At 51.3% G+C, this 12,402-nt stretch overlaps 1 protein-coding gene across 2 annotated transcripts in view; it reads right to left on the minus strand.

The window, feature by feature from the left end:
- KCND2 (potassium voltage-gated channel subfamily D member 2) overlaps window positions 1-6,695 on the minus strand; it is a 478,528-nt gene extending 471,833 nt beyond the window's left edge. For both annotated transcript variants that reach the window (XM_077855999.1, XM_077856000.1), the window contains exon 1: window positions 5,566-6,695. In XM_077855999.1, coding sequence (XP_077712125.1) covers window positions 5,566-6,680 — 1,115 coding nt within the window. In that variant the 5' untranslated portion in view covers window positions 6,681-6,695. The remainder of the gene's footprint in view (window positions 1-5,565) is intronic.
- Between the last annotated feature and the right edge of the window lie 5,707 nt (window positions 6,696-12,402).

Here is a 12,402-nt window from a genome sequence, read left to right on the forward strand (position 1 = left end):
CTCTCTCTGGGTCTCTCATGAATAAAGAAATAAAACCATATATAAATATATGGCTGAGAGAGAGAGCGCGCGCACGCCTGGGTGGCTCAATGGGTGAAGCATCTGACTCTTGATTTCCACTCAAGTCATGATCTCAGGATTGTGAGGCCCAGCTCCTAGTCCGGAGTCTGCTTGAGATTTTCCTTTCCCTCCCCTCTGCTCCTCCCCACCCCATCGTGCACTCCCTTAACAACAACAACAACAACAACAACAAAATATATATATACACACACACACATATATGTCACAATATGCAAAAATAAAAATGGATGTTACCCATAGCACGGCTCCTCATCGGAAAGATACACTTGGTACTTCCCAACTTGTAAAGATGTTTTTGATGAACGGGGCCAGCAATATTTATGTGCAGATGCTGATGCAGGGGAAAGTAATTCTACTCATTTTGAGTAATAACTGGGTAAACCAGAAGTTTCTATGTAAACGATTCCACAAGATATACTCCCAATATTCCCCCCAAAGCTATGGAGTCAGAATAGTGATGGTTAGCAGGAAAATATTTAATTTTTTAGAGTCTTATACGACCACACTAAGTTTTCTGAGAGCGTTGATGTAATTCGGCCGTATTTGTTTCTGATGACAGCACACTACAAATGAACTTCTTTTTTCCCAGATTTGTTCAGGAATCAGAATATAATTTATGTAGTTAAAAATCATAAAATTGCATTTTAAACATAAACTTTATGGAACTGCCACATGGTAGCTTTCTTTCCCATAGGGAAAACTTTGACGAAAGCAACTCTTTTAAAATTAGAGTGGTGGAAGACAGAACTTATATTTCTCAAGTTTTTAAGTTTTACATTATGAGGAATGTGACAATCCCTGTTTTAAAAAACAGAGGTTTAAATGGTTAGTAATGGTGACCCAAAAGGCAGATGTTAAGTATATAAGGTCCTCAAATTCTCCAATGCGCCCCCTGGGGCCGTTTCTAACTCACAAGTCACGAACCCAAGGTACAATGTCAACTGAAGCTGGACCCTATTAAATATTTTTTGCCAAATCATTTTTGATTATTGATAAACATTTGGAAATTTCCTAAATTTGGCACCGTTTGAGCACCACCCCCTGAATGACAAATAACTGGATGCTGCTATCTGCCAAAGGTCATTAGGACAAAAGAGGAATTCCATTTTCTTTTCCTCCCAAGGCTGTTTAATAAGGCAGCAGTTAGAGCTTATATTATGGAAAGGAGGGAAGTGGGGGAGTGAAGGTCAATAAATATGCAGAGAAAGAAAAGATGAAACCGAAGAACAGATGTATACGGCTACTCTATCTAAACACTGTTCCAAAAAATCTTGCTGATACTCTTCTTTCCTGATTTTTTAAAAACTGTGCTCTTAGTGTTTCTGACTTTAACAGGGGTGGGGTAGGCTTAAAATGATTCTTCAAAGCAACAGTTTTACTGGCAAATTAAATAACTAGTTATATAACAAGCATGGTTAAGCTATAGTTTAGTGATATATTTGAGATTTGGGGCACAAAAATGATTATTAGATGAATACATGCGAGTTCTATGATAGACCCACCCATTTCTTCAGACCCAAACCCAACAGAACATTGTTTAAAAGGACCTGGGAGGTAGATAAATCTGCCGGTCCTGAATTCCAAAGCTCTTTTCTTTCCTGCTCATGTAGAAAATGTTCATACGAGCCAGATTTTTGATAGCCACTGTTTAGGGTTCCATTTTCGCTTCTATTATCATTCATTGATGAATATTAGCTCTATTAAAAATATCAGCCAACTATAAAAAGGGCTCAGAAAGTATATTGGGAAATTCTCGGTCATCTATCAGACACAGCTTGATACTAACTCACACTACTGCATATTTTCCAGAGAGTTTATGCCTGACTCCTGGGCTTATAAGTAAAAAAAAAAAAAAAGAAAAAGAAAGAAAACAACTACAGTGAACAAATAAATTCAGGCAATGGCTTTTGTTGAGTATTTTCTGTTCCTAAAGAAAGTAGTTGAGACATAATGCAAACAAAGACACCCAAAAAGCAGGATCTTTTTTAAGAAATATCTATTTCTCTAGGAAAATAAAATAAATTATAAATATATTTTGATGAGGAACTGAAGACATCTAAGAAACTTTTTTTAGATTACAAAGCATATACTTTCTTAAATGTTCAGATATGCTTTTCAATAAATGTATTCCGATTGCATCAACATTTCTATGTCTTATAAGTACGACTGCTATATTCCATCAGGATCATTAATTAGCTTAATTTCCAGAAAATTAAAATTTTCTACTTCAGTGAAACTTGAGTCTTAAAAGTAACTCCATTTTGCTTCCAAGTTTTGAGCAACTGTATATACTTAATTCTTCTAATCTACTTACGTACATAACGGGTGAACTAAGTTCATTTCATAGATTTGACTTGGGTCTTATGATTCAGTTTCTTAAATCGTTTGAAAAAGATGCTTTTTTTTGTTGTTTTAAGATTGTATTCATCCATTTGCGAGAGACAAGAGTGAGAGAGGGAGCAGGAGCAGGGGGCAAAGGGCAGAGGGAGAGGGAGAAGCAGACCCCCCACCCTCCCACCCCTGCCCCCGGCTGAACAGGGAGACCTATGCAGGCCTGGATCCCGGGATCCCGAGATCATGACCTGAGCTGAGGGCAGCCACTTGACTGACTGAGCTACCCACGCTCCCAAAAAGCAGATGCTGATAAGTGTCTCATTTATATTAAAAAAAAAAAAAAAACTAATGGCTAACACTTCCTCTTTTCCTTCCTGAAAACAAAAATCAATTTCAAAATAAAACTCAAAAAATTAAAGTCATTTCATTTCAGGAAACAAATTTTAAAATAAGAATAACTTCTCATGTTTAGAATAGAACTTCTAGCCAGATGCAGTTAGCATCCCATCAACCTTCATTATAATACCGATACTCAATCACATACACAGTATAAGGCATTAAAATGATTCACTGACACTTCCTGAAAAACGCTACCATAGACACCAAATTTTTGAAAAGTATATTTCCTTTTAATATTTCTTTATTTCCTCTTAAAACAGAGTTCTCTTTTTATTCATATGTATTTCTGATTTGAAGTCCTGAAAGTGATTTGCACTCTCCAATTGTCCTACCAAAGATTTCAAATGACACAAAGACAACAAGAGCCAAAACCACATACGTATATAAAATTCTCTTTGATAAGAAATGAGCACCTACACTACGCCCTCAAAATCAGTCACAGAACTAACTACCAGTAGGATAAAAAAGGACATATAAACAGTAGGATTCAAATTTTCACTACTTCATTTTTTTTTTTTTTAAAGCACCAGCAGGTCTTAAAAAAAATTCGTGAAGCTGAATCAAACTCATGAGTGTCGTATTTTAGTTTAGCATCGTTTACTAATTAAATTAGCCAAAAATTCTTCACACATAAAATATCCCATTAGTTGGCCATATGACAATATGAGAATTTCTGTTCCACGCCGCATGGCTAATAAAATTAAGTTGGCTTTAACCACACTGTCATTTAAAGAAGACAAATTAGCCAGAAACAAAACTTTAAAAAACAGCCTTGGGAATAACTTTTTCTTACAGCCATTACCAAACCCTTATTGAACTGATTAACTATGCAAGAAAAGCAGCTTAGGCTGAAGAAAGGGCACCAACATCACTACCTGGCTTACCTAAGAACTCATAAAAGTAAAGGGCTCTAACCATTTTATTTTATTAGATCCTATAATATAAAAATTCTGCCACTTTTCTGTAGTTTGATTAACACTAATCATTTCATCATTTCATACTTTTCCTTTTTCCGACCATCTAAAAGAAAACACTTTAATTCTACCTTCATATTTATTTTTTAAAAACATGATCTGGGACATGCCCCCTTGGTTGCAAAACACCATTACTCCCAAATAAAAGCATACACAGAAGAATTCTACAAGGAAATTAGAAGGCTCAAAACTCTGTAATACATTCAGCCCCTGGGGACCATCAATGTCACCAGATACTGCTCTACTTTCTACGTGTATTTAACGGTCATGGGCCCATTGCCTGATGGGATCCGTAGTTTCTAAAATAAAAAATGTGTGAGAGTCACTGACTTCTTGTTTTGAAGCTACGGACCTACAGCCCCAAATAGGTTGCAAATCTCATTCTACTGCATTTTTCTAGAGTTGATCAGTTCCAGCCCTCCTATTCTAAGACTGTGCAACCTCTCAACCACAATGAAAAGGCGAAGGGTATGAACAGGTGCATACACATTATGAGATTCTTGGATCACGATATCTGTAATCTGCGTTCTATAATGTGGTAAAATAAGAATCACGGTTCTTAGAGGAAAAATGAATGCCCAAAGCGTCCACTTTTAGGAAAATAATACTTCAAATATACCCGAGAACTTGTCATTTGGGCACCTTGGGACACTTTCTGAGCATCGCAACAGACCTCGCGCACATGCATACCTTTCTTTGGACGCCAATTTTGTGTGTGTGTGTGTGTGTTTTTTTCCTTATAGTATGTCTCTGTATTGACACGAATCATATCATCTTTCCCCACAGTCAGGAATTCTAATGTGGTAAAATAAGAATCACGGTTCTCAGAGGAGAAATGAATGCCCAAAGTGTCTACTTTTAGGAAAATAATCCTTCCAATATACCCGAGAACCTGTCATTTGGACACCCCGGGACACTTTCTGGGCATCGCAACAAACCTCAAGCACATGCATACCTTTCTTTGGACGCCAATTTTGTGGGGTTTGTTTTGTTTTGTTTTGTTTTATGTTTCCTTATCGTCTCTCTGTATTGACACGAATCATATCATCTTTCCCCACAGTCAGGAATTGCACACTTTCTCTGCACAGTCATCACTTTGGGGCACGAATGGGCAACGTGTGCCGGCGGGTTCAGACTACAGACTTCCACCGCTGTAGCATCCCCGTGTGTCACAGGGGGCGGGGGAGGGGTACCCGGGAAGAGTCCTTCACATGCATTTCGATGTTGGTTTCCCGAACGGATTAGAAAAGAGGAAAAGAGCTGCCGCCCGCCTTGCATCACCTGGACCAAGCGTCTCAGCAGGGCAGCTACACGTGCAGCATCCCGCACCCCCCTCCCATCGCATCCCATCGCGTCCCACCGCGTCCCATCGCATCCCGTCGCGTCCCACCGCGTCCCATTGATCCCGTCGCGTCCCATCATGTCCCATCCCATCTCGTCCCACCGCGTCCCATCGCATCCCGTCGCGTCCCACCGCGTCCCATCGATCCCGTCGCGTCCCATCATGTCCCATCCCATCTCGTCCCACCGCGTCCCATCGCATCCCGTCGCGTCCCACCGCGTCCCATCGATCCCGTCGCGTCCCATCATGTCCCATCCCATCTCGTCCCACCGCGTCCCATCGCATCCCGTCGCGTCCCACCGCGTCCCATCGATCCCGTCGCGTCCCATCATGTCCCATCTCGTCCCACCGCGTCCCACTGCGTCCCACCGCATCCCATCACGTCCCACCGCGTCCCATCCCGTCCCCCCCCTTCCCACCTCGCAGGGCACCTACCCTAGCGTTGTCATGGTGACGATGGTATACCAGAAGGCCGCGGGGATGCTGGTGAACTTGCTGGCCGAAGACCCCTTCTCGGCGTAGAACATGACGGTGGCAAAGATGATGATGGCCATGGTGAGCGAGAAGAGCAGGAAGCCCAGTTCGGAGGCGCAGCTCTTGAGCGTGTACCCCAGGATGCGCAGGCCCTGCGAGTGGCGGGAGAACTTGAAGATGCGGAAGACGCGGAAGACCCGCAGCGTGACGAAGGCCCCGCTGACGTCCTCGTTGTCCGTCATCACCAGCCCGATGTAGTAGGGCAGGATGGCCACCACGTCGATGATGCTCATGACGCTGCGCACGAAGCGGTAGCGGCTGGGGGCGGCGGCCAGGCGCAGCAGGTACTCCACGGTGAAGATCATGACGCACGCGGTGTCCAGGCAGAAGAAGGCCACGGCGTAGCGCTCCCCGCACGGCAGCTCCTTGGCGTGGCCCGGGCTGGCCCCGCACGGCACGGTCTCCACCACGTTGGCGATGACCGACACGGCGATGAAGAAGCCGGTCACGTAGTAGAAGACGAGCGCCATGGTGCTGGTGTGCGGGTTCTCGAAGGCGCGCCACACCCTCTGGCGCGCGGTCATGCTGGGCAGCGCGCTCTCCCCGCCCGTGTCCGTGTCCGCGTCGTCCTGCAGCCGCTCGGCGTTCTCCCGCCGCCGGTCCTTGTACTCCTCGTAGCAGCAGTCGCCGATGATCTCGGGGATGAGGCCGAAGAAGGCCAGCTCCTCGTCGTAGGCCGAGATGCACTCGTGGCGCGGGTAGTGCAGCTTCCCCGTGCGGTAGAAGTTGAGGATGTGCCGGAAGATGTCGGGGTCGCGGTCGAAGAAGTACTGCTGGCTCTCGGGGTGGTAGAAGAAGTCCCGCTCCGAGCTGCCCAGCAGCGTGTCCGGGTAGCGCTCCAGGGTGTCCTGCCACGTCTGGAAGCGGGTGCCGCTCACGTTGAGCACGATCAGGGCGTCCTGAGTCCGCTTGCGCTCCTGCCGCGGGGGCGCGGGCATGGGCCCCGAGGCCACGGGCATCCAGCCGATGGCCGCGGCGCGCGCGAACGGCAGCCAGGCCGCCACGCCCGCCGCCATGGCCCCGACGGAGGCGGCCCCGGTGCCGGGCGAGCGCGAGGGTCACGCGGGGCAGGGCCCGGGCCGAGGTCCCGCGGCCGAGGCAGCGACGGGCGCGCGCGCGCGGCTCGCTGGACACGCGGCGATCGCTTCAAACAGGGGTCCCACGTGCGCGCCGACACGCCCGGCGGGTGCGGGTGCGGGTGCGGGTGCAGCTGCAAGTACAGGTGCAGGAGCGGGTGCAGGTGCAGCTGCAAGTACAGGTGCAGGAGCGGGTGCAGCTGCGGGCCCCGGTGCAGGTGCGGGTGCAGGTGCAGCTGCAGGTGCAGGTCCCGGTGCAGGTGCAGGTGCAGGCGCCGCGCGTCTCAGCGGGGACGCAGGGCCCGCGCGGGGCGCAGAGCTCCGGGGGCTCTAGAGCGGCCCCCCCGCCCCCGGCCCCGCGGCTCCCGCACGCCTCCCCCGCCGAGGGGCCCTTCCCGCCAAAGGAGCCCCAGACGGGCGACCTGTTGTCGCCGCCTCCGCGGTGCGGTCCCCGCCCCCCCCACCGCCGCGCGCCCCGGAGTCCGCTCGCCGCCTCGGCTCCCGGGGCCGCGTCCGCGGAGATGGAGGCGCCGCGCGGGGCGCGCCGAGCCGGCTTCCCCCGCCGCCACGTCCACGGGCGCCCGTCGCGCGGCCCACGGCGTCCGCCCGGTCGCCCCTTCACTCCCGCTTCAAGTTGGGCTCGGGTGCGGCGAGGCGGGGACACAGCCCGGGAGCCGCGGGTCGCCGCCGCCGCCGCCGCCGCCGCGGCAGCATCTGCCTCCGCGCGGAGGGCGCCCCGCTCGCGGCACCCACCTGGCCGAGCGCGCGGCGGGGCTGAGTTGCCGAGACTTTGCGGCCGCCGCGCACCGGAACGGGAAGAGCGGGGCCGGCAGCCGCGGAGCCGCCGAGTGCGCGGCGCCCGGGGCGCGGAGAGCCGGCTCAGCCGAGCGCCGCTCCCCCTGCCCCCACCCCTCCCTCCGCGCCGCCCTCCTCCTCTTCACCTTCCTCCCGCCGGGCGCAGGCGAGCCGAGCCGAGCCGAGCGGCAGCAACAAGTTCAAAAGGTGCGGGGGAGGCGGCCGCGGGGGGACCGGCGCCTGCCAACTTACTGCGCCGCCGCCGGGGCCGGGGCCGGGGCCCGCGCGGGGCTGCGGGGCTGCGGGGCGGCCGGGAGCGCGGCCGGGAGGGCGGCGGCGGCGGAGGCGGCGGAGGAGGCGGCGGCGGAGGAGGCGGCGGCGGAGGAGGCGGAGGCGCGGCGGGGCCGGGGCCGGGGCCGGGGCCGGGGCGGGCGCGGGCAGCCGCGGGAGCGCAGAGGCAGGAGGCGCCGGGCGGCGCGGGGGCGCGGGAGGGCGGCCGGCTGCTCCCCCGCCGGTGGGTGGTCCCGCATCTCCCCCCGCTCCCCGCGCCGCGCCGCTCGGCCGAGCCGCAGATGGGGACGAGATAAATCAGGGGCGGCGCGCGCGCCCCCCGCGCAGGTCCGGGAAGGCGCCCCCCGCCGGCCCCGGCCGCGACCCCGCGCCCCGGCGCCCCCGCGCCCCCCGCGCCGTGGGCGCAGGCGGACCCGCCGGGGAGCTCGGCAGCCCGCGAGGAACAAAGGGAGGCTCGGCGCCCGGGGGGCAGGAAGGGGCCCCGCGCCTCGCCGCCGCCTCCCGGGACCCCGTGGGAGGCGAGCGAGGGGAAGACGGGGGCGGCCGCGGGGGAGGCCGGAGCGGGGCGCGCAGGAGCCGCTGCTCCTCCTCGGGGCGCTCCTGGCCGCGAGCCCCGCGGGGCCCCGCGCCCGAATTCTTAAGGGCCTTCCCACCCCCACCCCCCGCCCCCGTCTTTCTCCTTCGCTTTTTATTTGTTCAAACCAGATGTGAACGTTGCGGGAGCTAAGAGGTCATCTGTCCAACTTGCGGAAAAGTCAGGCAGCCGCACCCCCCCACCGCCCCCGCGCCCCCGCGCCCCCGGGCCCCCGGGCCCCCGGGGCTGGGGCTCGGCACAACTCCTCTCCTCGCCCTTCGGGGCGACAGGAAGGATTTAGAACCCGTTCCTAAATGTCAACGTCAAGGGGCGTGAGGCTCCGCGAGCGCGCGGCCCCCTCCCTCCCTCCCTCCCTCCGCGCATCCCCGCGCATCCCCCGCGCATCCCGCGCGCATCCCGGCGCATCCCGCGCATCCCCGCGCATCCCTGCGCATCCCCGCGCATCTCCGAACATCCGCGCGCATCCCCCGCACATCCTCGCGCATCCCCCGCGCATCCCCGCACATCCCCGCCTCGGGTAAAGCCCTCGAGGGGGGCGGGGGGTGGGGGGCGAGCGACTGGGGACCCGCGGCGGCCCTCCGCTGGGTTTTCCGAGCACCCCGCCCCTCCCCCGCCCCGTCTTTAAGCATCTTCCCTAAAGCCGAACCCATACCCCGTAGAACCACTAGATGGCGGGAATGGAGAGAAGTTGAATTCACACCGAAGGTCTGGACGCTTTGGGAAGGTGCGGGATCCCGGTGAGGCCACCCAGCAGCAGCGCGGACCGCAGAAACACCCTGGATCCCCCCGCCCCCCACTTTCCAAACATCTTTTCAGTAGTTCTCTGGACACGCAGCTCAGCCTGGAGTCCGCATTCCCACGGCCAGGGCAGGGATGCGCAGAGTTGCCTGTGGAAACGCGTTTGAAAATTGAATTTCGCTTATGCACAATAGGAATAACAAAGGTCTTTAGAAATAGTTAAGTCTTCATCTATATCGACTAAGGGGAGAGGCCTCATTTTTACCAAAAAGTTACCTTTCCAAAGCTTACTGTGTTCGAAGTTTGAAAAGTAAGTAGACTGTGATGTATAGTTTATAGGGTTTTTTTTTTTTTGAAGATTTTATTTATTTATTCATGAGAGACACAGGGAGAGAGAAGGGGGCAGAGGGAGAAGCAGGCTCCGTGCAGGGAGCCCGACGCGGGTCTCCAGGATCAGGCCCCGGGCTGAAGGCAGCGCTAAACTGCTGAGCCACCCCGGGGCTGCCCTAGTTTATGGTTTTGAATTGACTTTAAGGCCCTAGAGATCCTAGGCAGGATGTGTTAACCTTAAAGACCTGAAAGGGAACACCTCAACAAGAAGGAGAGTAACAATGCAGTACACAGAAACCCACCAGAGAAGGAGAAAAACCTTCTAAGGGGCAGGAATTTTTTTTTTTTTTTTTTTTTTTTTTTTTTTGGTGGGAGGGGGTAGGATTTTTTTTTTGTAGAGAGGGAAAGGTATTTCTTTGTTTACTTGTTTACTGGTGTGGAGGTTTAGGGAATCCCATGTTAGTAGTTAATGAAGTCAGAGCTAATGCAGCATGAAAGTTTGGAAAACGCAGAACTGAAAACACCTGCTGTTTATCCGTTTGGATGAGCTGCGGGGAAAGATGCTTGTTAAAGGATCTATATGGCCTGCGAACACGGGGAAAACGTTAACTGGAAAATAGAGAGGGGACTATTTAACAGCTATTATAAGAAAATTAACCCCTTCCTAATGCAGACAGTAAGGTGCCAGCGTGACAGGTGTCTCCAGAGAATGGAGAGCCATGAACCTTCAGTGGAGGCCAAACCCGCATGACCTCCCCTCAAGACCGGCCGGCCACCGAAATGGAGCCTTTAAATGGAGCAGAAAACTGAACACTTAGAAACATAAACATAGATGTTTGAGTCCACAAAAACCCTTAAATAAGTAAGAATAGGAAATCTGCAATTTTTAAGAAGACTTTGGGATCTGTTCTCCCCCATTCTCCACAAGCTCCCTGCTCAGATAGAAAGACTGTGGGCTTAGAAGATAATAAACCCCTTTAGATTCAAATTCTACTCCAAGAAATTGCTCATAGGCTTTATGCTTCATCTGGCAAACTACTTAACTTTTGTTTCGAAGTTGCAGACACTAAAACTTTTTAGGCCTATCGTGAGGCCTAAACAGGATAATACGTCTAAACACCAACGGAGAACTTGGTACACGCAAATGGGACTCGGTTTCAGTTCCTTTTGACTTCATGGCCAAATAGAAATGCAAACGGTTTTCTCCACCCTATGAAATTCCCCCAGGTGGGGGATCCTGGGTGGCGCAGCGCTTTGGCGCCTGCCTTTGGCCCAGGGCGCGATCCTGGAGACCCGGGATTGAATCCCACATCAGGCTCCTGGTGCATGGAGCCTGCTTCTCCCTCTGCCTGTGTCTCTGCCTCTCTCTCTCTCTCTCTCTCTCTCTCTCTCTCTCTCTCTATCATAAAATAAATTAAAAAAAAATTAAAAAAAAATTAAAAATTAAAATTTCCCCAGGTGTTGCTGCGTTCCCTTGTTGCGATACGCCGGGGACTCAGATTTCAACTATCCGCTTCGTTCGTGGAAATGCCACAGGAAGTGTATGGATACGAAATCCGGCCGAGCGGTCACTCTCCCAATGCTTCTCTTGCCCAGGGGTTTCCGTTCTTCCTTCTTATGTTCTCATTTTATAAACTCTGCTTGGTTGATGGAAAATAACCTCAGCAAGAGCAAACTGAATTCATCACCTACTCAGGTGTCACTCCTGATAGATAAAGCCCAACGTAGGAAACCCGGTGGTCGTTCACAGACCAGGCCCACCGCGTCCTCCTCTCCCCAAACACCCACACGCTCATCCAATGATCCAAGAAGCTCGCTACCATCTATCCTTAGGCTGCATCCACGGTGATGTCTTAAAAAATATTTTTAAATAATGATAGAGTCAATGCAATCGTGAGAAATAAGAGACCCATCACCTAGCTTCCCCCCAAAGGTGACATTTTGCATGTTGCAGTACAGTATCACCACCAGGAAAGTGACACCGATGCAACCCACTGACCTTATTCAGATTTCACCAGTGTTACATACACTGACTTTTGCATGTTTCTATTTCGTTCTGATTTTCTCACACACATAGGTTTGTGTGACCACCATCCCCGTAAACATAGATTCTCACCACGAAGATCCCCTTTTAAAGTCATAACTGCTGCCCTCCCTCCTCCCTTCCCTATCCCTTGTCAACCACACATCTGTTCTCCTTTATAGTCTATCAATTCAAAAATATTTATATAGAAGGAATCGTGCAATGTAAACTTTGAGACTGTTTTATTTTACTCAGTAGGATTAGGTGAGGTCTATCCACATTATCGAGAGTCCATTGCTTTTTATTGCTGACTTAATACCGCACTTGGATGAAGCAGTCACCTGCTGAAGGACATCTGGAGAGATTCCAGTTTGGGCCTTTTATGAATAAAGCTGCTGTGAACATTCTCGTTACAGGTTAGTGGGTGAACATGAATTTTTGCTTCTTTGGGATAAATGCCCAAGAGCACAACCGCTGGGTCGTATGACAAGTGGATGTTTAGTTTTGTGAGGAGCTGCCCTAGTCTTTTCCAGAGCGGCCGTAAATCCCACCGGTAAACTCTAAACGAGCTGGTTTCGCAGCATACTTGCTAACATTTGGCATTCTCACTATTTTTTGTTTTAGCCTTTCTGATGGCGTGTTGTGACATCTCATTGTGGTTTTCATTTGCATTTCCCTAATGGCTAATTTTGTTGAACTTATCTTTATGCACATATTTACCATCTGTATATTCTTCACCAAATGCATGATCTGTGTCTGCTCATTTTTAATTGAATTGTTTGCTTTTTCACTGCTGACTTTGGAGAGCTCTTTATGTATTCTAAATAATGGTCCTTTGTTAGATATGCCCCTTGCAAATATTTTTTACAAATCTGTAGCTTGTCTTTTCA

This window comes from Canis aureus, chromosome 18, assembly GCF_053574225.1.
Source record: "Canis aureus isolate CA01 chromosome 18, VMU_Caureus_v.1.0, whole genome shotgun sequence".
Lineage (NCBI taxonomy): Eukaryota > Metazoa > Chordata > Mammalia > Carnivora > Canidae > Canis > Canis aureus.